At 28.9% G+C, this 27,164-nt stretch overlaps 2 protein-coding genes across 7 annotated transcripts in view; both read right to left on the reverse strand.

Moving 5' to 3' along the window:
- Positions 1–1,640: 1,640 nt before the first annotated feature.
- LOC129972955 (TD and POZ domain-containing protein 3-like) lies at positions 1,641–11,991 on the reverse strand. Of its 2 annotated transcripts, XR_008784918.1 has the most exons (3): positions 10,385–11,991; positions 8,653–8,936; positions 1,641–3,342 (listed from the first exon to the last, which is right to left on the reverse strand). XR_008784918.1 is itself a non-coding variant. In XM_056087282.1 (2 exons), the coding sequence occupies exon 1, from the start codon at positions 11,897–11,899 to the stop codon at positions 10,385–10,387; it is 1,515 nt and encodes a 504-aa protein (XP_055943257.1). In that variant the 5' UTR covers positions 11,900–11,991; the 3' UTR covers positions 1,641–3,342. The 2 variants fall into 2 exon arrangements, 1 of the variants encoding a protein (XP_055943257.1); XM_056087282.1 differs by lacking the exon at positions 8,653–8,936.
- Positions 11,992–20,161: 8,170 nt separating this feature from the next.
- The window catches only part of LOC129972336 (two pore potassium channel protein sup-9-like), an 88,140-nt gene continuing 81,137 nt past the window's right edge, over positions 20,162–27,164 (reverse strand). For 3 of the 5 annotated variants that reach the window (XM_056086440.1, XM_056086436.1, XM_056086437.1), the window contains 2 exons: positions 24,031–24,246; positions 20,163–22,457 (listed from right to left, as the gene is read on the reverse strand). In XM_056086440.1, coding sequence (XP_055942415.1) covers positions 21,898–22,457; positions 24,031–24,246 — 776 coding nt within the window. In that variant the 3' untranslated portion in view covers positions 20,163–21,897. Of the gene's footprint in view, positions 22,458–24,030; positions 24,247–27,164 lie in introns of all 5 variants that reach the window. The other 2 variants (XM_056086439.1, XM_056086435.1) reach the window with 1 other exon arrangement.

Below are 27,164 nucleotides of genomic sequence, written 5' to 3' on the forward strand. Positions count from 1 at the left end.
AGGTTATTTAAATAGTCAAATCAGGAAATAAAAACCCATTTATTAACTTCCATTAATTTTTTTTAAAAATTGGCAGATAATACATCAAATGAAATGCTTAAAAACTTATTTATGAAGGACATATTCAACAACTATATAAAGTTGCATTCTTTTAATATTACTTGAATTTGGGCAATCAAGTTTATGATTAATGACCTAAAGACAGGCTTTTCGTCGGCAAAGATCGAGAGCCGTGTACTGCAAAAGCCAATTTGTTCCTTAGTACAGATATAAGCCCAATTAAAAGCAAATCAACAAAATATCACCATTCCGTATATTGTTGTGCAAAATGGAACCAACTACGACTTTTTAAAAGTGCCAGGCCACACATCTATAGAAAATTGTCACTGATGATGAACATCTTGTAGAAAGAATTTTACCGTTCGCAAAATGATAGTTATGGTGATTGTTTTTATCTTGATTAAAGCTACATTCGTCTGTCCAAATACCATTTTCCTGAAAAGAAGATTTTGGCTTTACCTAAGGTAGGGTTCAACAGCAAAATTATAGATGTGTAACTATTTATTCTCTATTTTTTAGTAGAAAAATTATGAATGTATTTTTATATATTCAGAATTATTCTAATTAACAATTTAAAAATGATTCCATTTAATATGATACTCATTTTTGTATTGAAAAATAAATTTATTTTATCTTAATACCTAAATTGTATTTTTTTTAAGTTAAAAATATGAATGCATTTTTCTTTTTAAAAAAATATTTAAATAAAATTACAGACAGTTTTAATTAATATGTAATTCTTTTAGCCATCAAAAGTAAATGCTCATTCACCTAATATCTGAATCATAATTTTATTTTTAAGTAGGAAAAATAATTACAAGCATAACTGAAATATTAATAAAATTACTGATATAAACATATTTCATTATTTTTTTTTTATTATATACAAGGAACAAAATATTGATTATCGTAAAATCATTTGAAACAACATAGATACATTTTGACAACTTGCAGAATTGATAATGACTATCCACAAAGAAACCTTAAATAAAATTTGTTTTCTAATCGATTCTTTTATCTTTAAAATATATTTGTTTTTCTTCAGAGAATAGGGCACCGTACTAAGCACACCGTATAATGTTACTAAAAATTTTGAACCATCTGTCTATGCATTCCATAACTTAACATCTACTTTTTCTTTTCGATTATTAATATTGCGAATGTTTGTTGACATAATTTTATTAATTTCAGCCGCTCTCTTTAATTATTTGATATAAATACAGCTTCGTTGAGTTATAATAACTTATTATTAAAATCGAAAAATAAGATTTTAATATAAAAATAATTATTTAAATTATCTTTTATAGTTAACATTATAATTATTGTAACACTAATTTAAAATTGATTCAACGACCGTGTGAATGGATACAATTATTTTTCTTTAAAAAAAAAAAGTTATAATTTATGTATTAAGAGAAAATATATTTATTCTTCCGTACTAAGATGAGATACTTCCATATTAATTAAAGCCATCGTTAAATTGCTAATTTAAATAATTTTGAATATTAAAAAAAAACGTATGCATATATATAATTTTTCTTCAAAAAAATTAAATTATAATCCGATAAGTGAGAGAATAAATATTTATTTTTGCATAGAAAATATGAAAAACATATTAAAGCTGTTTGTAAATTGCTAAATTAATTTAAAATAACTTGAAAAGAAAAAATAAATAAAAGCAAAAAATACTAGTCCAGGAGCAATTTTCATGAATATTATGCCAGTGCCTTGTCCTTTATACGATTCAGGTCTCGGCAACGGGGCCACTAGTATACGAGTTATGCTGAAAGTTTGAGGACCATTTACTCGAAATTGGCTGGCTATTACGCTTTAATATTTTCATGAATGAACATTCTGAATGTATGCTATCATTTTACTAAATCTCATCCCGAACACAATTTTCCAACTCGTGCCTCCCCTCGTTAGACTATGAAGATCGAGTATGAAATATGCTATATTTTTCATAAATTGGGTGCTAATATAGGCGTAATGGTGTATTTTCTACATAATCGGATAAATTTCTAGACTATCTGGGCCATTTTAGTGAGGAACACTGATGAAGATTTCTTCAGGATATTTATTATATTAATGAAGCGAAAATATCAAGAGAATGGAACACACATTTGATGGCAGATTATTACTTGGCCTTCAATTCGTAACTTTCACTACATCTAATACGCAAAAGATATAAGAAATGCTTTTCCATGAATTAAATATTATACTAAATTATTTAGTTTTCGTTTTATTCGGCTTAAGGCAACATCATCGTGTATATTTAAGCATGCTATTGTTATCTTAGTATACCATTCCTGTCGATCTATTTTAATTTGTTGAAATTTACATCATTTATTAATCTTGCTTACATTTTTTTTATTTCTGGCACGGATTTCAAATGATTTCTGTTCCGATTTATATATTCGTTACTCTTTAGGATTGACTTCATTTATTGCATTGAATTAGTCTTATTATTGATCTTTTCAGTCAGTTTCACTGCAATTGAAAAGATACAGATATTATTACTAAAATTTTATTTTCATTGTTGATTTGAGTTAGAGTGTTTGTTTCGTGAATTTTACTTGCTGTTCAACTAAACCTCTGCCTTCTCTCAAGATTAAAAAAAAAAAAAAACTAACGTGCGTTTTTTAGCTGGAGTATAAAAAAAAATAGAAATGTAATATTGTCACACATTACTCTGGACGATTCTTTGGAAAGTAATCCGATGAGGCCCAGATACTTAGTTTAAAAATGTCTGAAGGTAATTCAATTATTAATTTTCAATATATCTCGAAAAATGGAATCACTCTTACAAAAACACTGCCAAATTCGAAATCGCCATCGCTAATTATTCCAAAATTATTGGAATATTGTTGGAAATAAAATAAATGTTTAGATAAAATTATTAAATAATTTTTCTTTATCATTATTAATAAGTACCATTAAAGTAAGATAAATTTTTATTTGACTATGCATTTTGACATCCTTTTAGCTGCTGTTTCTCTCTCTAAAAAAAAAAAAAAAAATTATATTAACGTCACAAAAATTATTTTCTAGTGCTGCTTCCAATTTGAATATCGGTCTTCGACGTTATTAAGACAGGACTTAATAATGTTGAATACAGGATCAAATGCTGAAATTCTACAAACTCTTGCGCCACATTAATAGCAGGACTTTTGGCCTACTGCATCAGATTGGTGAGTTTCAGGCGGACATTTGGTGGAATAGAGTTTTGAAACTGGAGCCCTCCGGCTTGGAAGTCACAGCCTTGTCACCTCATCTGTATTTCTGTGAGAATATAAAGATGATACATATTGTTTTTTATTTAACACAATAGTAGTTTTTGTACTTTTAATACAATTATAATCTGCTTTAATTCTTTTTGTCACTGTAAATCCATCTGTTACTCAGTTGTCAATGATAGTTTGTTTCGAATGCTCTAGAATAAGGATTTACAAAATACAGGCGACGACCAGATCCAATATAGTTTCCCACAATTTGCAAAAATATGATGAGGACTTGAAGTTTTCATCATGCCCTGCATTATAATTTTGTCCCCCATAAACCCCATTCTGGCCCATAAAACTTCTGTAGAATAGAATGTGTGTTGCTCAATCAATTCTGGAAAAATTAAATACGCCCAGTATGAAGTCGCAATGCTTAAAAGATTGGGAGCTTTTATTCTAAAAAGTCATAAATTTGGTAAACATATTCTCAATAAATACTTCCTTTGTCTGCTTTCTTAGAGCAAACTGCAATAATTTATAAGATGTTTAAATAAAGAAGCTTCATGATGTGAATTAAAAATTTGCCTTCATCTGTCAATTATTTTATATATACAGAGGCACAAACAATTGAGAGTACACCTTACTTTTACTTGATAAATCTGTCTTTCATCAAAAATAACAAATCACAGAGGGGTGCAAACATGTTTTTGGTTTTACACATAACAAATGCTTTAATTTAAAGTAAAAGTAAAGAATAATTAACGAAAAACTTTAAAATTGAAAAGTTTCAGAATCAATTTAAATCAACATATGCAGATTTTTGACTCAAAAAATTGAAAATACAGCAATGAAATTTTTGTAATATCTCATACAAAGAAAGTGTCAATATTTAATTGGAGTCATTTGGTTTTTATAATGGCCTCTAAACGTCATGATACTGACTTGACCAACTTTTGGGTGATATCTGAAGATATTTTAAGCCATTCTTCTTGCAACACTTGTTTAAAATGGATTTTGTTTCTAATTTTATGTTTTTGGATCGCTGTTTCAATTGTGGCTCACATATATATTATCAATGACATTGATGTTGGGGAACTGTAGTGGCGTATGTAACTGCTGTTTACAATGAAAATACATTTTTACATTACGTGCCATGTGTTTGAGGTGCTTGTCCTGCTGGAAAATGAAATTTTCATCTAAACCTAAATTTTAGGTACTTTTCTTTATGCAAGTAAACCATATGGCTCATAATGACATCTATGAAAACTAAATTTCCGACCACGGATGAAGCCATACAACCGAAAACCATGACGGAGTCATCATCATGTTCAATTATAGGACTTAAATGTTTTGGATCCAAAGCAGTATTGGGCTTTCTCCATACGGTGCAAATGCCAAAATACGATCACAGCCAAAAATGTTGTATTTACTAATGTCACTAAATGCAACTTTCTTCTAAAAGTTATTGGTCTTCAATTGATGAGTTTTTGAAAACTCCAAACGCTTTTTCTGATTTTGTAGGTTGATGAATGATTTTTTTTCTAACAACTCCACTTTTATATTCAGTTTGTCTAATTACATTTCACACAGTTTTGGCACTTACACTTCTGTCTATGATTTGAGAAGTTGCTTCAGTAAGTTTGACTGCACTTACTTTAGGATCAATCTTGATTTCTTTCAAAATTTTCTTTTTTGCAACATCACTCAGAATTAACTTTCTTTCCTCTTCCACATTTATTTTCAATCAATCCTTCATTTTAAAATGTTACAATGATTTTCTGGACGCAAGTGTGGATTCTACCAACAATTTCAACTATTTCATGATGAGATTTTTCCCTTTTTAAAATAATCTTAATACAAATTTCCTTACATCAATACGTTTCTCTTTGAGAAAATTTTTTCCAATTATTCAGTAATTCAGAAACGTTCTATGCCATGAGGGAATAGCATGTCATGGAAATTACCATGTAGCATGGTAGTTAAGAATAAGAGCTATCAAATTAAACATTTAAAATTCTAAATATGAATGCAATTTTTTCTGCACACTCCATCATAATCATCTAAAAAATGTTCAAACACTCTCTGTATTCTCAATTTTTTGAGGCAAAAAACTACATATGTTTATTTGAATTGCTTCTGAAACTTTTCAAATAAAAATTTTTCGTTGATTGTTCTTTATTTTAATTTTAAATTAAACCATTTGTTATGTGTAAAAATAAAAACATGCTTACACTTCTCAGTAATGTGTTATTTGTGTTGGAAGTCGGATTTATCAATCAAAAATAAGGTGTACTCTCAATTGTTTGAGCCACTGTATATCAATTTACATTGATCACAATTTAGCGATTTTTTTTTTCTTCCCTCATTAAATTCTATGGCTGATTTTTAAAAATTCGTTTAATTTTTCTACTGTTGAAGGATTGCCACTTTTTTTTTCAATTGTCTTTCTTCATAATTCTCAAAACAAAAGAAAAGTAAAATACATGGCATTTTATTTATTACATCTTAAATATTTAAGTAAAGATGACAAAAGAATTTAATGACACTAATTGTTAAATCAAACTAAATAAACTTGAGGAATTTTAAAAAAATGTCAATAAAATATTTCAAAAAATAAAACAGAACTGTTAAAAATTAAATAAAGACAAGTTTAAAGTCTCACTGTTGCCTAGCAACAGATCATTTATATATTTCCTTATTTCAAAATCGTCTGCATCTATTAAATTATTTATTAATTTTTTAAAATTTTATAAAACTGTGGGAAAAATTGCACCTAAATGAAATTGATATCAATGGAGGAGGTTAAATTTTTAATTTTAAGATGACAACAAAATATTTTTTTCAAATATGATTAGCTCCACAGTTGCTGCCACAGAATAACGTATTTTCAGTGGAATATGTATTTGATTTTTGAGCTTTTTGGAAAGTTGATAATATTTATCTGATCTTGAATAATAAGCGTGCGTAGTTGAATTCGATCCGATTATTTTAGGTGAAGATGTAAAGCATACATTGCCATTCGGATTTTGAATTATTTTTGTCTGATCTCTTAAATTTTCATTTTAGCATAATGCTAAAATATCGTCTGCCATTCAAATTTATTTTGATAAGATTAAAATCAAAATAAATTTATTTTTCTAGATAACATTCATTATTTCAATTTATTTTTCTGGATAACATTCATTATTCATAAATTTTTTGGTACAAAGAGTCATCAATAATCGTAAGTAGATAATTTTTTAAGCTTCTTAATTCAATTATGTAATTTAATGCAGTTTAATGAATTCAATTAAAAAAAAGACCGATATTCAATTTCTCATTTTTTTAGAAAGTTTTATTTTAAAATTTTAATACCCAGTTGTTTTACTCAAAATGTTGTATGTTGCTTGTTTATTAATATTGCTTACCATTATTGAAATTATTTTTTAAATTGCTAAAAATTAGAATTATTGGTAGTTTCTTTCTAAAAATTATTTGTTTTTAATTTTATTACTTAATTCAACTTTAAATAACTCCAATTACTTTAAATTAATACTTTATTAAATTTATTAAATATTACGGATAAAACTTTACTATTTTTAGTTTGAAAACTAAATTTATCTTCCAATGTTTATTTTGTATCAATTTTTCTAAATTCGAATACTCAAATAAATCGATTTTTATTAATATCCCATTAGCCAATTGCAATAAATGCCTAAAAAAGTTATTTATTTCAAAAATTAAGCATGTATTTTAACGCATTTCATTGGAAAAAGATTGAAAACTTATATTTAATTTTAGGGGAATTTTTTAATGTCTTTTCTGTTTTATCGTCATTTAATCAAAAGGAAATATAATTTAATTCTAATTAAAATGGAAATTGCGATGAAATTCAGCAAACATTTCTAAAAAATTAAATTCTCCGCAAATTAATTATTTGAAAATTGAAAATTATTTTCGAAAATGCTTTTAATTTCAAATAATTTCGAGAGCTTGTCAGAGATTAGCTTTACGCATATTTGTGAATCCTTTAAATAATTGAGATTTTAATTAGATTAATTGGATATTTTTACAAGATTTTTATGTATAGCAGCTAGAATATTTGTCTGCCTAACAGAAGGCAAGATTATTTGTATAATAAACCTGTATTATTTGAAATAAATTTAATGGAAGAAGTTTTAAATGTATATTTTTTCTTACTATGTATGCCAGTTGTTTCGTTTTTTTTTTCCTATATTTTTTAGCTCATGTAAATAGATTGCAAATATGCTACTCCTTATCCTGTAAGATTTGACATTTAACTCATTGCAGTCTAGAAATGCCTCTAAGACAACATTACAGAGGATGCCTCATTTTGAAGTTTCTTTATTTTCATACTAAAAAAAAATTTTTTTTTCGAGAAAAATTGTGGAATCATATTTTTTAAAATACAAAAATTAGACCTTTTTTTAATACAAAAATTAATTTTTATATTCAGTGAATAATTATACATGTAATAGTTGAAAAAACTTAACTTTTATAAACTGCAGAGTTCAGACAGTGGTAAAAGGATCATTCTAAAAGTAAAAAGCGCTTTGATGTGGCCAGACCCGCAATTCTTCCTTCCCTCCGCCGCTGACGTGTCATTGACCTTTCCAATCATTCGCGTCAGTCTGAATGCTACGATCACGTACTGTTTATTTGTGCGATTTTAAAACGTATGAAAGCAATAACGATCCCATCCAAGTGCAAAGTTCACAGCGTAATATGCATTCTAAATGCAAAAAAATCTGCTTTATCGAAATTTACAGATAAATAATGGTTGTAATGAATGAAAATTCAGTCCGAAAATGATACATCCTGCTTCAGATCAATAAATGCAAAAGATGATCAGATCGACCTTCACTGGAGACTGAAGAACTGAAAACAAGGATTGATGAAAAATTTCAACAGGATAGATGCTTAATTATTAATGGATTGAGCTTGTTCTCTGAAATTTCAAGCAAAGTGCTTTATGAAATTGTTAGTGGTGATTCGAGTTGGAAAATGTGTGTCAGGTAGATTCTTTATAGTTGAACATATAAAACAGCAAAGGGGGCCTGCACTGATTTTTCACATTCAGTTCGACAAGGATAGTGATAAGTTTTTGAAGCACTTAGTTACTATGATTAGATCTGGATTTCGCATAAAAATCCAAGAACAAAGCGCCATTCAACAGAATGTCCTTATTTCCGATTCTCAACAACAACAACAACAAAAAAAGAGCGGGAAGGGTGGAGTCAAACAAATTTTATCAGTGAGTGAGTCAAGCAAATAAAATCACTGATTTAACCAAACAAAGTCAAGGAGTTTATGAGAGTTATGAGCGCAGTGTTTTGGTATCTAAAGGATGTTTTACTCATCGGTTACATACCTAGAAGGATAACCCACAATGCCGTGGCCGATTATCAGATCCTTTTCCGATTACACGGCCCCATTCAAAGTAAACGACTTGGATTGTTGTCCAACGGCTTTGTGATTCTTCATTGTAATGCTTGTCCGCATACTACTACTTTGAGGAAGAATTACTTCAGCAGTTTTAAGCAGAAAGCTTTTGAACATCCAACTTGTATCCCGGACTTGGCCCCGGATGATTATTATCTTTTAACTAAATTGAAGGACTTCTCCGGTAGGAACCACTATAAAAATGACAACGATCTGAAAGAGGATTTAAATGACTGGTTTAACATCTTGGTGGCATTTCTGTATAGAGAAGGTATAGAAAACCTAGTAGAGTGCAAAAACATATTTCAATCTAAACTTCTAATAATGTAAAAAAATTGCAAAGATATCAAAATATGATGTAAAATAATTTTTCTTTCATTGTCTTGAATAGAAGTGTCTGGAAGAACAAACATTCGTTACTTTTAGAATGATCTTTGCAAAAAGAATGAAGAGCAAAAGAGAGCATAGATGCCCCAAGCGTCAAATTTAGGGGATGCTGTGCAGATAAAATATTAATGAGAATAATCTCACATTTTTGTGCCTCATGAAGGGCGAAGAAATGATATTATGCCCATTTATTAAGACTTTTATTATTTTATTAGATACTTTTGTCGACTATTTGCTTTGACGGTAATATTAGTTGTGTTTAATTTCTATCAAGTCTGTTTAGGATAACTTTGATTTACCATATGATTTCCTCAAAAAACATCATAAGCATCAAATTTTAATGGGCGAAAGAATTTTATTTAATCGACTTGCACTTGTTTGATTTTAAATGTAAATGAACCTTTTTTTATAGAAAGTCTGATGCCATCATAAGGCGATTAAAAATGTAACGTTCAGTTAATCTATTTTCAAATTGCACTTTGTCTTTTGCGATATTGAAACTTCACCTTCTTATTCCTCAAATATACTACCCAGATAATAAACAAAATCTAACTAGCTTTCAACAACACAAGAAAAAGTAAGTGATTAAATATTTGAAAAAACAAACAAACAATGAAAACAGTTCGAATTTCATTACAACAATGATATATATTAATGAAAATTATGAAAACATATTTTAGAAAGTTATTAAAATTCAGAAAAAATTATAAAGCGAATATCATTTAAAAAATACTTTTTTGAATTTTAAAACTATGTAAAAATTGTCTTTGTGCAATTATATTTCGAAAAATTATCACGGAATCAAATATAAAAAAAGGTCGCTTGAAGTGCACATTCTCTTCTGCCAAAATATATTTGTCATAAATTTAGAAGCTCTAGAACGAACGGTCTTTAATTATTAGCAAAGTTAAATTTTGTAAAATGAATGAAACAGAGTGTTTGTATTTTAGAAATATGAACAAATATTGATATGCATTTTTAATATGCTTGCTTATCAAGAAAATATTTCCATTAATTTAAGATCTGAATTGCTAATCAAAAATATTTTTTAAAGCTTCCATAAAATGTTGGAAAGCAGGTAATATCATATAAAACAGGGGTTAAAATATTTCATTTTATTATAAACAATTTTTCTCTCTAAATATATAATTATAAGAATTCCACACATCGTCTGCACGATTCATAACATCAAAAATGTCATTTTAAATATTCAATTATTGAATAAATATCTGAACGATACATTTTACGATCAAAACTATAAAAATGCCAAATACCTATATTTTCATGAATTTGCGGAACATCGTTTCAGTAGTTAATCTAGGATTAGTTTCCATCAACTGTTTCCATTCTTCTGACTTAAATACAATGTAGTAGTTTTCCAAAATATAATCTTGAACAGCTAACTTTAGAATTTCGTCATGGTGCAGGTCTGCGATAATCAATATCTGGCATACATTGGAAGGACTGAAATTGTCTTTGATAAAAGTAGAGCATTTTTCCTTCAAGCTGAGAACCGAATATTTATCTGCAGCTTCATATAGCTCAGACGCAGCTTCCATTGTTAAGTCTTCTACAGTATCAGTGTATATATATAATAACAGACGAAACAAGGTTTCAGAACTCACATCAGTGATATCCACATATTCATCATGCTTTTCTTTCATGTCAGTACTGAACATCCTCATAAATACAGGAGATCTGGCACTGAGAATGATCTTATGTACCGGAAATGTGTTAGTTGCCGTACAAAGCATTATATCAGACAGAAATCCATCACAGCAAATTGATTTTAAATCATCTTTTAATGTAAGAGAAGAATCTGGCCGCTTCTGTTGAGCGCTGGTGTTTTCAACTAAAGAATTGCGTCCCAATTCAATCCGTTCGATTCCTTCAAAAGCAATACCGATAGAAGCCGCACATTCAAATTCCAGAGACAGTACATTCTTTGGCAGATAATGCTCTTTATTTTCTATCAGACTCTTTTTCTTTAAAAGAAATATAAATTTTTCTTTATTTGAAAATTCATCAAAACAATATTCTTGCCTAGTGTTATCGATTGTCTTGCTTTCATTATTCAGTATGCAAGATTGTACCGTGAAAAGTTTCATGGTTTTACCAGAATAAATAAGTTCGACACAAATCGTTTCGCTCCCACACTGACCCGTTAAAAAAAGATTAAGTGTTGCAAAGACTTCTTTAGAGGATGATTTAAGAAAGAAGGGAACTTTCTGATAGGGTTCAATGCAGCTGAAGTCCTTTATGGCCCACGTAAAATTCATTTGTTCAATTCGTATCATTGTTCGAGCAAAAATGTGAACTTTCTCTATACTTTCACCATCCACTCTCCTCATGTTACAACGAACGGTAAGAATATCTTGAGGCAGTAGCACAGCTCTTTCAAGAGTGAATAAATCTTCTCGTTTCATAAATTCCGGACAACCAGATATTCGACCTTTATTAAATAACCTTTTGAATGATTTAGGATGGAGTGGTCTTGGAGTGGAGTGACCTGCTGAAAGAAAAGTAAATTCAAAATCTACTTCTATATTATCTTCACTACTGTTGTCGTATGCTCTACAAAGATAAAAACCGATGAATCTTCCATCTGAATATCCTTTTGGACAAAGTGCCAGTTTCCATTCAGTAGTTTCTTCCTTCATATTTACAGCAAACACAGGACTGAAGAAATTCTCACCTTTTTTATGCCAACAATAGCTAAAATTTTCTATCTTCCATTGGAAAGTACACCCATTCTTTCTCATCATCATCATGTGCTTGCTACCCATCATGCAATTTTCTTTCAATTACCGACTAGATGTACAGAAAATTTAATAGTGGAAATGAAACTAAATAGCTCTCGAATAGTATCTCAGACATTCACTTCGCTGATAAGTCTTTTTTATATCTATTTTGAAGTTTCAGATGAAATATTGTTATCCCTAAAACATGTGATACGTATCAGTCAGCGGAAATTTATCTAACCGATACGTACAGGTGTTTTGTTTGGCTCTTCAAGGCCAAATATTAAAGTGGCTGATTATTTGATTAAGTTTATTCTAATCATGGTTGCTATATTGGTCTTTTTTTAGATTGACCATTGCTTTAATGCAAAAGCAGCTAACTTTGGCGGTCAGTTTGTTCGCCCAAATTATTGACTTATTTAGTTATTAAACGATAAATGTGGAATGCCTTTTTAAAAATTTTGCCTTGTTATTCGATTCGACAGTAAAACAGGAATTTAACTGTTTTGATCTGTTACAAATTACTGTAGGTGTAAATTTTAAGAATGTATATTCTATGAAATAAAAGCATGAGTGGAAATCCTACTAAAGAAAATATATCAATTTTTTTAAATATTAATATGAAACAAAGTCAACATATTTTTTTATATTAGTATGAAATTTATATCGTTAAAAGGGTAAGTTTTTGAGTTTTAAGATTATAAAAAAAACTATCTTTGTGTGTAAGGTAATAATTTCAGAAGATGCAGTCAACAACTTCTGTAGTTAAGTCATAGCGATTACCCATCAAGTGACTGTTAAGTTTACATTCGCGAAACTTTTTGTTTGATGCCTATTTCTTGATTACTTTTACATTTTATTACGTCTGTCTGAATGGAATTATTGGGGACGCAGCGAGCCCTCTTTGGAGCATTTCTAATAATATTTTGCAGCTCTCTTAGTAAAGCGAGTGCAATTGTTGACAAGTGAAATAGAAATTTGTTTACATTTGACTGTTGCCATTCGGCAATAAGTATTAATAGCGATTTCCTTGCCACGTAAGTTAGCCTTAGATATATATAAGTAGATTCTCACTTATGGTAGTTAACAGTTGGGTAACCTTTGGCATTAATTATCATGAGCAATAAGATGAGTTTGTTTGACGGAACAATATAAAAAATAATTGCATAATGTTTTTTTCTTTCTTTCTTTATCTTTTTCTACTTAAATTGCAATGTTTTTAAAACTTATAGATTCTTTTATGAATTTATTATTTATTGTATTATTGTGAATGTAATAATTCAACATTTTATTTGATCAATATTTCTCTTTCATGCGTGCAGTCAGTTTCCCATATTGAAGTTCAAAAACCTTTGATTCTTTAAATGGCGATGTCTGAAAATGCTGACATTTTGAAGCTGATTCTCAATTATATGACTGTGACCAATTTATTTCTTTAATATTTATTTATATGATGAATTATTAAAATTGTTTAGAAGTAATAATAAATATTTCGAGAATTTAGATTAAATTAAAAAAAATTGGCATGCTCATCAACTTTTCTAAGTTGAAATATAGGTCATGGGATTTTAATACGATCATATTTTGTCACTGGTTGTCCTTTAAACCTTTTTCATTTAACTAATAGGATTGGATAAATTTGACTTGAAAAATGATATTCATGTAGTATGACAATGATAGATGAATCTGGAAAGTGTTCCATTTATAAGATTTCAAGGCCAAGTTGGCTATGCTATTTAATTAAAATCGAGTCCAAACATTTCAGATCCTTTGTCACTTGTTTAAATCCGTTTTATTATTGTCTGTTTTTAAAATTAGTTGTCTTTTCAACACTGACATATCTTTCGAGTGCTTGTATCACTGGTGTGGAGAAACGCTCCACTAAAGATATAAACCGTAAATTTAAATTCATATTGTTTGTAATACGAAGTTTAATATAATTTTGCGCTTTATAATAATAAAAATAAAATTTAGCACACTTTTTACTTAATTCGTAGTAAGTTGGTTGGTAAATACAATTTTGGTTTAAGATGTACATTCCTCTCCAAGAAAATTCATAAGTCGAAAAAATAATTAAAAAGTCCCACCAATTTTTATTTTTTTTAAAGATTCATTTCTTTGTTACATATCAGCGATACGATAAATTCCAAATTGTATTTAGTATTGTCTCAATGCGTATATTAATCCAGTAACTAACGTACACAAAGATTTACTTAAAATAATGATTGATTACCGTTATTTGTCAATAATTTTTTGTAACTTTACAAGTAAGCGAGTTTTTTGGTGAGCGAGCAGAGGGCTGAACTCTGTTCACTTTCGCTTGTCAACCCCGATTTTGTCCTTGAATCATACGTATATTCAGGTTAGTAGGATTTCCTGAGGGATTGATTCTCTCCCTCCAGACCATAAAAGTAAATAGAAATAAACTATTTTAAAAATGGTATGAAAAACACTCAATTCGAATTAAAAAATAAATATTTTAGCATTAGTTAAAATTCAGAAGACTTCCCATCATAATTTTAACTTCGTCAGAAATGAAGAAATAAAACATAAAATAAAAAAATTCAATAAAATAAAATGAAAATTTCTCTAAAAATATTAAAAGATGCTTACTAATATAATATTGCAAGCTGCTCATTTTTTACTAAGAGCATTTTTAAAAACAATATTTTTAATACTTTAGTCTGGATTCTAATTCTAGCTATAGATTTCGCTCTGAACAATATTACATACAACTGACCTTGTGAAAATATTGTGCTTTGATTATTAATAATCAGTCCAACTTTGTCAAAACGCGGACCTTGTGACTTACAGGTAGTCATAGCGAAAGCTTGTCTGGAAATCTCAACCTTTTTTTGAACCAATAATAAAATGTGGTATATGAACAATTTGCCTTTATTGTAACCCGTCAATACCTCAACATGAAAAATATAATGATCAGCCTTTCTGTCCACAAACCGAGACACATTGCTAAATGCTCCATTGCTATGTGCAATGGAATGCAGGGTTAGCACGTATATTGTCCCAAAATTGTCCTAGTGTTGCTTTTTTAAGTAGGACGTTAATATAACTAATTAAACTCAAAATAAATTTAGTGGATTTTTACAATGAGTAACTTCAGAAAATTATGAATTCACCAAAGGCGTCGATACTCGAAAATGCTTTGAAACAACTTGTGTACAAGTTTGAAAGAATGTTCTATATTGCTTTTATTTCTGAATTTTCCAATAAAGGATCCGCATATACCAAGTGCATATGCGGATCTGATTTTCTGAAAATGATTTCATTGCTATATGGACAATATTCAATGGTACCGAAGCAGAATGAAGTGTTAATACTATTATTTGATGAGATATAGTGCTATAACAAATATAATGACAACCAGTAAGTCGATAAAATCGGCATTTCTACTGAAATGTATTGATCTGTCGCGGAGGTAGGTACAAGTTTTCACGAAATTTATATTATAATGTTGTGAGGGAAAAATAAACAAACAAACGAATCTTTTCAATATGTTGAGAAAAGGAATTTAATTAAAAGCATTATAGTGCTTGCGGGAATAAAGTAACTAAGTTTAATAGTGATGCACAGGACCAGAGGTGATGAATTAGTTTGACTGTAGAATTTTTCAGTTTTTCTTAACAGATAGTGGAGGAACCTATAAATAATGCAATCATTATACAAAAGTAAGAAGTGCTAGCAGAGTGAATGAACAAAGTAGAAAGCGAGTGAATCTTGCTGACTGCAAGAAAGTTTTTGTACTCCCAGAATATCCACAACTTCTTTCCCCCCCCTTTTTTTTTTTACGTAGACTCACACTTTTGATGAAAATATAAAATTTCATCAAAACTCATTCAGATACTAAATTTCAACTCACTTGAATTGTTACGATTTTAAGTTATCGAGTTCGTACATTCAGGCAGATATAAAAGATTTCAAAAATGTTTTTTATGTAAAAAATCATTGAATTACAGAACACTTTTCATAGTTTTTTCACTGCAGTGTGTAATAGTAAAATCTCAGCTTTGGAATAGGAAGGTACTAGCCAACTCTTCGATTCCATCATAGAATCACTATTAGCGCATATTAAACCCTCCGGAATTAAATATTCTCCTGTTATGCGACATGGAATTTTAGAGAGTGGGTCCGGTTCAGATTTCGTCTTCGTCATTTGATGACAGCTCAAATCACACGGTACATCGCAACATATCTCTAGTGTTCTTCAAAAAAGGGACGTGAAGTAACTAGGCTAAACTAATTGGCGGAAATTCTATACAATAAAAAGTAATAAAATAGGTGCCCTCCCATTTTTTTTTTTTTTTTTTTTTTTTTTTTGCTCTTTTGTCATGTAAGATAAAGCACAGGTAACATTCGACAACAATGTTTGAAAAAGACCGTGGATAAAGCTGAAGAAGTAACTGAAACAGTGGTTCAGCCTGGAAGAAAGGTGTCGTCGTGGTGGTGAGATTGGGAAAGATTCGCCTATCATGGCGTGATATGTTCACATTAAATGATATATTTTAATCTCTATTGTCCGAATCAACTAAGACAGCTCAAATAATTGAGAAAAAGTGGTTAGATGAATTAAACAGATAAGACGTTATGTTTAGGTAACATTATTAAGACATATCCATTGTTGACAATACTTTAGAAAATTTGAAGAAAATTCGAACATCTAATCTGAAAAATCGTAGCATAACAATTTTTAAGGTTTAATTCATTCATCTTCATTTTAATTTTTAAATTAAATAACTTAATTATATAGCAAAGATAGAGTGTACATAAAGATATTTTTAAAATCGTCGTGAATATTAATTAATATAGCAACTACAGCGACGAAAGGTGTTGTTATAAAATATTTTTAAGACGTTTATTAAAATTAGGAAAAATTTGTTCGGAAATTAAATTGATGTCATTGAAAAACTTATTCTTTGAATTTTTAATTGATGTAGAAACATGAGCTTTATGCAATAAAATGCTCATATGTTGTTGAAGATAAATGTCCCAACTTTTACTAATTTTCAGTTGAAAATGTAATTAAAGTTTTGTAAAAACCATTTCTTTATGAGCATTTAAATAATTAACTACATTCTTGCCACAAATGTGAAAAAAAAAGTTATTTTAAACTCAACATTTGCTTCAGAAAACTAATTGCTATTTTTCTTTTTTTTAATACTAGGGAAGCAATTATCTAGAGAAACCACTAAATTAAAAGACTACGTAAAAATTGAGAGAAAATGAAAATTGAATTGAATTGTGAAATTTATAAACAGGACTTTGGCGAAATATTAGCTAATGATTTTTTAAATGCAACAAAAATTTGCCATTTCAATAGCATTATGCAAAAGTTTATGAATTAAATGGATTTATACTAATGCTGCCTCATTTTCTAATTCTGATGTTTTATAGTTATAACTTTGGTAACTACTTTCTGTTCATTTTAAAATTGAGAAATATTATCTAATCAATAACTTAATTCATATTTAATCACAACCACTTTTATGCGCACATAATTAAATATAATCAATATTTTCACTTGAAGGAATCGGTAAGTAAATAAACTCAATTACTAAATAGATACATAATTTCATTCTATTGGTTGTTGATCAATTTGAAATGCATTAGAATTTCGAAAGTCCGATGACATCACATAAAAGTAGAATATATGTTTATAAGAAAAGTTCCAAATTCACATGCATTGCATTTAAAACAATTCCACTTCAAAGCGGTTTATAAAATCATATAAAATTTTTGATTGATTTTTATGCACACAGATAGTAGATAATTCGTAGATTAAAACGATACTACTTACTTATTTTTAATTATTATACTTACTTGAATTACTATGTTTGTACAGTTCTAGGAAGTCTTTATATATATATATATATATATATATATATATATATATATATATATATATATATATATATATATATATATATATATATATATATATATATATATATATACAGCTTGTAGTGGCAACGGATAAATCAGTTGGACTAATCAAAGTAGCGAGGAATGGATTTTCAATAGCTAAATACTTAGAAAATCCATCGGCTCTAATGATCAATTGTTCGCTTGAGGTGAAGATTTTCGATGTTCAGTGATTCGATACAAAAATTTTAGTAGGATGAATCAAGAAGTAGATTCACTGAAAAGTCAGCAGTCTTTTCAGATTAAAAGGTTAATTGGGAGACATCTTTAAAAAAAACACACACCTACATATGGAAAAATTTATCATGCAGGAATGAATCGAAGGAATAGAAGTATAGAGATTGAAGTAAATGGCGTTGAAGGGAAGCCAGAAGAGAAACCAATATCAGTATAGAAAGCAATATCCGTGTACTCAGTAAGCTCTCCGATCTTTAACAAAATCAGTCCAATGCCATGCTGAATCCTTTGCTGAAGGTTATAGATATTAAAGTTTTATCCAATGAATCTTTAAATTGTTTCAATAAATTTTAAGAAATTATAAAAAAATTAAATAGGTATGAATATTTCAGTCCTGTATATTGTATCGATTTTTCTGTTCCTAATTATAATTAACAAAAAATACGACTGATTTGGTGGGATTTTTTTTTCTGCTGTCTTTGCAATACTTACGGAATTTTATTACTTTTAAAGCATTTTGGATGTACCAATCATTCGGATGTAGTGGTCACTTTGTCTTCGGTCTAAAGTGATCATTACAAGTGGCATTCACTGTATATAATGTTATATATTATAGAATACAGACCACAGCCTGGTTTTATGAAAAAATTAATAAACTTTGAGAAATCAAGAATTTGAAGGAAAATTTTTTGATGAATATGTGCAATGATTTAAAAAGAAATTAAATAATTCCATTCGTTTTTATTTTGGATATTTCTCACTAGTATTTCCAACAAACATGTTTTTTATTTCCTAGATTTCATCTAATCAATGGCTCATTTTTTTAAAAAAAAAAAAGAACTTGTGGTAGCAGTAGTTTTTTTTTTTTTTTTTTAACATTTGAAGATTACAGAATTTTTAAGAACACTGTATTATGAACACGAGAAAATCTTTATATATAAAACGCTAACGCATGTGGCACAAAAATCACATTTATTACTTATTGTCGAATGGCAACAGTCAAGAATAATTAGTTTGTCAAGTCAATTAACTTGTCAAGTGCTTCTTAGAACGCTTTTACAGCTTCACTGACTGAATCCTACGCTTCTCTTAGCTAATTAAAGAAACTGAAAAATATTTTTAGAATTTTTCTGAAGATGGTTCATCGTGTTACCATAAAGTTAATTCAGTTAGAGGAAAGATGACATAAAATAAATCAAGAAGAAATAGATTTTAAACAAAATTTAATCGGGGGCAAAAATAGGCTTAACAATCGCCATATAAATAAGTGTCTTGACCTGCCTACGGAAATGAATGTTTATATCTTGCAAAACTATTATCTTACAAAGAGAATTTTAATAGTAAAAGTATTAAAGCAAGATTTTAAAAAATATCATTTTCATTACTTCAATTTCATTTCCGTTGTCTTTTCTCCATTAATTTTAATAATATTTTTAATTCAATAATTCAATTTGATACACTATCTGTACTAATATTTTTAAATGCTACGATGGAATTCAAACTCATTTATCAAATCACTCAATTGTATGTTTTTGCCAATTAGTAATTCCGCAGTAGGATTTTCATTTCTGATTTAATTTCTTAATATACATATTTTTTATTTGTAGTAAACTGATTCAACTGAATTCCTAATTTTCGGCCTCATCAAATAAAAAAGTGAAATGCTTTAAAAAAAAATGCAATCCCTATTAATCATTTAAAAGCCTAAAATGTCAATAATCTGGGAGAACAAACGGCTCGCCAAAGACGGTAGATACTTATGTTAGGTGATAATTTTGACTAAAACGCTTTTATTATAAACAAATTATGAAAAGTGATTTAGGAACAACGAAATTAATAAGGCTTAATTTTTTCTTCGAAATTATAGATAACCATTAAATTTTATATTGTTCTTCCTCGTTATTTTCACCTCTTTTATATCTCTCTCAATAAATTTGATAAAAAAGATGAAGTGATATTAACCAGATAGAAAAGTGAATTTTCATATTTGATTTAGTTTGTGTGTGTTAAATTAAACGCATATCAATGATTAATTTCAGCAAGTGAAAAGAAACACAGGAATAGATTGTCTATACCAAAATTTTATTGAAATAATGCAAGAAATTGTGAAACATGCTCAATACTAAAGAAATGCAAATTTTTCTATTTATAATATTATATTTAATAAATTTTTTTATTTCTAATAATGCGAGAGATTATTTAAAATAATACGGAAAAACATCAATTAAGTACCTAATTTATTAACAAAATAAGCTCCATAGTAAGAATTTACGAACATTTTTGTCAACTAGGTTAACAATAAATAATAATTTAAGAAATCACATTTGAGAAATGTAACTAAGATATCAAATTAATGCATTTTTTTGTAAGAAATTATTAATGTCTCTAAGTAAGAGGTATGAAAACGGATTAATTATAATGATAATAGAAAAAAAGATAGCTTCTTTGTTCACAAAGTATAACTTTAAAATTAATAAAATATGCCTTTAAAAAGATAAAAGAATTAAAAACGTAAACTTTCAAAATAAGATCCTTTTTTTAAAGAAAACATTTTTTTAAACTTCTATGAAGTTGCTTTAGAACAGAGGCTACAATGATAAAGAAATTGAATATCGCCGGGACACTTTCCTGCTTGATATTTTCAAGATAATTAATATGCACTTCTTCATATTTAAATTTGGACATTAATCACTAAATCATAAACTTTCGCTGATTGTATGTATTATTCTTTCAAGCTTTAATTTAAATTTAGCTAAAAATGTTTAATATGTTATAGTCAGCTTTCGGATACAATTATTTCGAAAATATTCTTTATTAGAATCTTACTTCTTAAGGATACGCATTGCAAGAAATTATTATTATTAATAACATAAAAAAATTAGTTTTTAACTTCTTTGGTGCTTTCTTTCGTATAAATTGAAAAAGAGCTAAATATTAGCTTTCATTTGTGAAGGCACAGGCAATCTCGATTTCCCTCACTATTAGAACATTGAATTCAAAATAGCCCGAAATTGTTAATAAGCTGAAGCAAACTATACATTTATTCCAAAAATGGATTAATAACCAGTTGAATCACTCATGAATTGCTTTCTTTTCTGTTCTACCTAAATTGCGTTTAATTTATAGAGTATTAATCTAAACTTCGAGACATTTCGAAGTTGTTTTTCAACGTTTGTAAACTAGTCCAGCTTTGACACAGAAAGTTCCACATTCGCCATATACAAGCATTCTTATCGAATAAATCTATTGCGATAATTAAGAAATATATAATTAACTGTAAATATGTTGTTTTTCAAAAGAGTCTCCAATGGTCTTTATGCAATGCTTAAGTATAACCACAAGCATAACCATGCCTTATGCCTAAGGTTCCAGTTATAGATTTTCATAACCAATCTTTGATGAATGCAACTATGTAAAGTGTATTTTTGATTGTGGGCATCCATAATTCAGTAATTTAATGGAACTATACAAAACATTTTCATGTCGAGTTTGATCTTGTGTCCCAAAATAACTAGAAATCACAAAAAAAATGTCAGTTTTTTTGCTACACATTTGAGTAAAGTATTTCTTCGGTTACTACCATCATCGTTTCTTCCTAAATCTATCACTATGATTACTGAAAAGAATAGTTGAAGTGTCTGAGAGTTCAATCCATAATAGTATTTGCCATCATGTATTTTATTTGACTGAGGAATTGGATTTTCAGTCATGCCTTGTTGGATAATAGGAACTCCTGTCCCATTCTCAAAGAGCACTTGTTTTTATATTAAATATTTCTCCATTCGTTCTCGATGTGTTGTAATATACATTTTATGACAACAAACCGCAGAACATTCTAAATGTTTAATACAAGTTTTCTTTTTTCTTTTTAAATTAACTTAGTTATTTTTAGACACAATTTTCATTAAAAAAAAGAGAAATTATTATTTAATTCAATCATCGTCATCATCGTTTTCTGATTTCAGCAGCCCTAAGTTCCTCGCAACATTCTTGCATTTGATGATAACCTCCTCTTGCACCAGATTGAAAGACATTGCGATGATGGCCAGACCCATGATGAGATACAGACAGCATATGATGAGTTTAGCCTGACCACTTTGGGTGTCGAAGATGTCAGAGCCAGGCACCAGATCGCCGAAGCCTATGGTACTGAGTGTGATGAAGCAAAAGTAGGCTCCATTGAGGAATGTCCATTTCTCCCATAGTGAGAATAGAACAGCTCCACCGCAAATGTAACCGGTGACGAGCAGCAATACCATGTACATTGGAACTCTTTGATCTTGAGATCCAGAAGAGTCCCTGTATACACGCTCGATCACTACAGGAGATGGATCGGGGACGACGACCATGCTGGCATTGTTGGACTTCGTAGGTGATGAGGAGAGAGTGGAGGAATCGTCGCCAAGTGGCAATTTCTTATCGCCAATTGGTGGTTTCTCGTCGCCGTTGCAAAGTTCAAGGGTCGCAACTTCAACAGCTTTTCCCATTGGACCTGAAATTCATTAAGAGAGAATAAGATTTGCAGAATCATACCAAACCTCATCTGCTAATGTTCAGAATGAAATTTTCTTTTAACAATATTGCATACATATGAAACTGAATTAAATATTGGAAAACAGAAGCAACAATTTTTTTTTTTTGTGGCAGATGTGTTGTACTGATTTAAAAACGAAAGGCTCTTCATATATAATAATTGTAACCAGTGGCGTACCTACTTGAAAAGGCGCCAAAGGCCAGTACCAAAATTGCGCCTTTTCATCCATTTTTCTCTCTGAATATGCATATATATTTGAAATGCAACCATTTTTTCTGACCATTTATGCAAAAAAGAGAGCAAAATTAAAAGTGCAATTAAAGCCTTATTAAAAAAAGATAAAATAAATAAAATTATTTACATGATTAAATAAAAAAGGGTATTAGGAAAATAAGATTATAGAATTTGCTAATGACCAATTTTGAGATTGATCAGTTTAATATAAATTTGTGTTTCTTTTCCGTAGAAAAAATCTCACAACAATTGTTCACCATATATTTTATTTAAATTATATTTAAAATTTTCCCCATCCAATTCCCATCGAAGAAAGTTTGTTTATACTCGAAAAAAAGAAAATATATAAGAAAAAAAGAAAAAAAAATTTAAAACTAAAAGAAAATTCAATTTCTTATCATTTAGTGGAGTTTAATAAAATCTTTCAAGATAAGATGGTTTTTTTTTTTTTTTAAAGCAATTGATGTAATTCAGAGCAATCTTAAAAATCAATAATACGTAAACGAATGATTTTAAAATAATGCTCTTTGGATCCGCAAAATAGAAAACAATTTTTTTTGTTATGAAACAAAATAACAAAATTTAATTGACAACATTAGTTGAACCAACAGATAATTCTTTAGTTTTCTTTAGATGTGTTTTATAAGATTAAATGTGTGTCATAAGATGAAACGATGGTCGAAACATTGATTAAAAAATGCTTAGTGTGCTATCTGGTATCCAGCAGTTTAGCTGTCAGAACGAACTTTTTCTTCGCATTTAGCAAGGTATCTGTTGCACATGCTCTGTCACAGTATCAGAAATGATGTTTAATTCTGTGAAAAGAATAGTTTTTCGTCTCCTACAGTCAAGATGACTTACTGAACATGTCGACGCCATTATACCATTCAGGTATAATGGCGTCGACAAAGCATTCAAAGCATGGTTGCACCAACTATAGAAAATTTTATGTATTTAAATTATAAATTTTGTTACAAATAAATTGCAAGTTTCGTAATAAAAGAAATCCTCTTTTATTTTTAACCTTTCAACATTTCTTTTTGGTATTCCTGTCTTCATTCATTTGTGAATTATTTATTTTAAAAGTAGTGTCTGATTTCCTTGCATTTTTATTCACTGTGAACAAGAAGCTAGAAGAAAGCTAAGAAAGGATTTTCCTGTGTGACTTCAATTGACGATCCTGTGTAACTTCAATTGACGTAGTGATTCATAACATAGATCTAAATCATTTTAAAGAATTCTGTAATTTATTTATATGTCAAAAAAAGAAGAAATATATTGGAGCAATATAACATACTTTTCATGTGTTCTATAACTTGTTTCTGTGAAGAAGCGTGAGTTCGTCTGGGTTTTCTAAACAGGAAACAGAGATGAAAATAAGTGAACTTGAAGGATCTTGCCAAGAGGTCACCTATATTTGTGAGGCACAGCAACATCATTGGAATACCCAAGAGAGCATAAAATATAGTCACTATTTTGCCAACGTCTGTCTTCGGCGCTATATTTCCATAACCTGAAACAAATAAAGTTATGCAACTAAAAACGGGATGATTTCTAGATACAACTACAGACAACGTTTCTATACATTTCTAGATAACGAAATTATAATTATATTCAATTAATAGACATTCTAACTTAATTGATTACCCATATAACATTGAAATCAATTAAAAGTTTTATATGCGATATATGTATATTAAATAGTTCAACTTCTAAAGTACAGAACATTTTCGCAATTTTTTAAAGCAACGAGTTGAACCTATAAATTTGTAAAATTTATTTTGACAAAAATGAAAATGCTTCAACTTTTTTTTTGAAATTTTATAGGATCCATGCACATTAAATTCACGCTTCTGATTTTTTTTTAAAGAAATGATCACTATGCAACTCATTCTTTTTCTAAACGATTCCTTAAAGAAATCGAATCCTTTATCTTTATCAAATATCTATTTTCATTCAGAAGTTAAATGCTTTCTGTTTTCAAATGAATCAATTAATACTCATAAGACGCGTAACAAATGTTTAGATCAGTTTAACCTTACCATCTAATGCGGAGAGAAAAATGAACAGGATTTTAAAGACAATGCAAGAATGTGGAGTTAAAGGAACGAGCTCATTTATGTTTAACGTAGGATCATGTTCAATAAGGTAATTAAGACTATACAGCGATGTAACATTTAACAAACATATTATAAATAATGAAATTTATATGCAGTTTCGTTGCAAAAAGCAAAAATCTGAACCATTTAAAGCAATTCGCAATTTTGTAGTAGGCAGATAATATATTTATTTTACACTATGATATTGTGGCGATGTGTGATGAGTGAGGATAGAACCTGGGACCTTGTGGGGTCGCAGTCCAGTAACATGACCACGATACAAAAGCAATTTCTCAGGTAGCGTAGCTGGCTTATAAGCTATTCACTACAATATTATATGATTGACATATAAAGTCTATATAAATCAGCGGGAGTGATCTCGAAACTTTCTCGTATACTTTCCAATCCTTACTCCCCCCCCCCCATCTCCGCATAAAATTAGAGACCTTGGGTAAGGCTATGAATATCTTCCATGGCATTGGGGAATTTGAATTACAAAATATAGATATTTGATGCGAATCTAACATTTTTACTAAAGCTGCTGAGAGAATATGTATTTTGAACATCTTTTTACCAGTCGATTGACACTAAGATTTGACATAAAACTACTACTGCAGTCACAAGATAACGTACAGAATTTCATTTAAGCCATTGCGCGTTATTTTGTTTACATGCATGCGAAAGTACAGACCACAGACTGTCAAACCATCTGACGGATTTGGTTCAAAATTTAATGAGTATCTATATTTTACATGCTAAATCTATGTACGAAATTTTATCAACTTAATCTCTTGAGTTTTGCATTTATAGTGCTCACTTTTACTCCTATGAAATTCGTTTTCCTCGTTCAAAATTTAATTGTAATCTACGAATTTCGTTGTTATTCCATATACCAAATTTCAACCGTCTGTCTCAAAACCGTTTTTGAGTTATTGCGTTCACAGACTGGCAGGTAAATATAATACTAAAAATGTGATTTTTCGGACTTTAGAAGGTCAGAAACAAGGATATTTGTCAAAATTTTGAGTTCGCATTTTTCACGATTATAATATATTATTACGGTTTATTACTTTCTCAATATTTTGTAAACGAAAAAGCAATAAAAGCAAAACGCACAAATAGTTTATACGCTACAGAAGTCCATACTACTGAATACCTTTTCAAACTTCATTCACAAGGAAAAATAAGAATGTTTTATTGGATATATTGAGAAAATTAATTATTTAAATAATTTTTTTATTAAAAAATTATGTTCCTTATTAAGAAACAATTATTATATCTTAAATTTTGCTATTTATATTGAATAAGAATGTTGTACCTATTTAACTAATTTTATTTATTTTCTTCTTACTTAGCATCAATTGAAATTTGTTAATAGCTTATGAAAAAAAAAAGAAGCTTTTCGTAGGTTTTAAAAAATCGTTTGATTAAGTCTTATTTTTTTTACAAAATTTCAAATCATCTGGTACAAATGTTATGATCATTTTAACTAAAATAAAAATAAAATAGTTTTTTAACGAATTTTTATTATTTAGAAATTTAATTTTCATCCCACTTCTTGTTGAAGTAAAAAGTACAAATCTGTACAACAAACAAACAAATTTAATTGTTTAATTTCCTTCACTTTTCGTTGTAGCAAAAAATAAAAATCTATACATCATATAAACAAACTAATAAACATGAAGTTGCATTTCGTAATAAAGTTTAGTGTTGCCTAATAATTACTTTATAAAAATATTATCTATACTTATATATAAAGCTCAATGTGTGTGTGTATATGTGTGTGTGTGTGTGTGTGTGTGTGTGTTGCCGCTCGACAGAAAAGACCATTTGACCTACCACCACCAAATTTGGTACATGTATACCTTAGAGGTCGGGAATGCGCACCTGGGGTTCCTTTTTTAGAATTTTTAATTAGAATTTTAATTATTAATTAAAAACTAACTTTCCCGCCAAAAAATCTTCTCATTTTCCCCAACGCCAAATGAGTAAGGCTTCAGTTTTTTCCCATCAGTAATGAGGCTAGAGTTAACATTTTTCGGCCGATTATTTCAAACGATTCTGTTTATTTTTTAAAATGTTTTATGCATTTAAAATTAAACATTGTTAATGAATCGATCTTTCAGATTCATTCTGAAGTACTTTTTAATTAAAAGAACACCGAATAAAATTAAAAATTTTTAATCTGCATAGCTTTACCCAAACTGGCATAGAAAAATTCACTCATTTGCGTTACCATAACTGGCGTTGAAAATTCACGCATGCGCATTGTGTTCGATTATCAACGGATGCAGACTTGATTTACATTATTTTATAGATTAGTTGTAAGCTT

This window comes from Argiope bruennichi, chromosome 6, assembly GCF_947563725.1.
Source record: "Argiope bruennichi chromosome 6, qqArgBrue1.1, whole genome shotgun sequence".
NCBI lineage: Eukaryota > Metazoa > Arthropoda > Arachnida > Araneae > Araneidae > Argiope > Argiope bruennichi.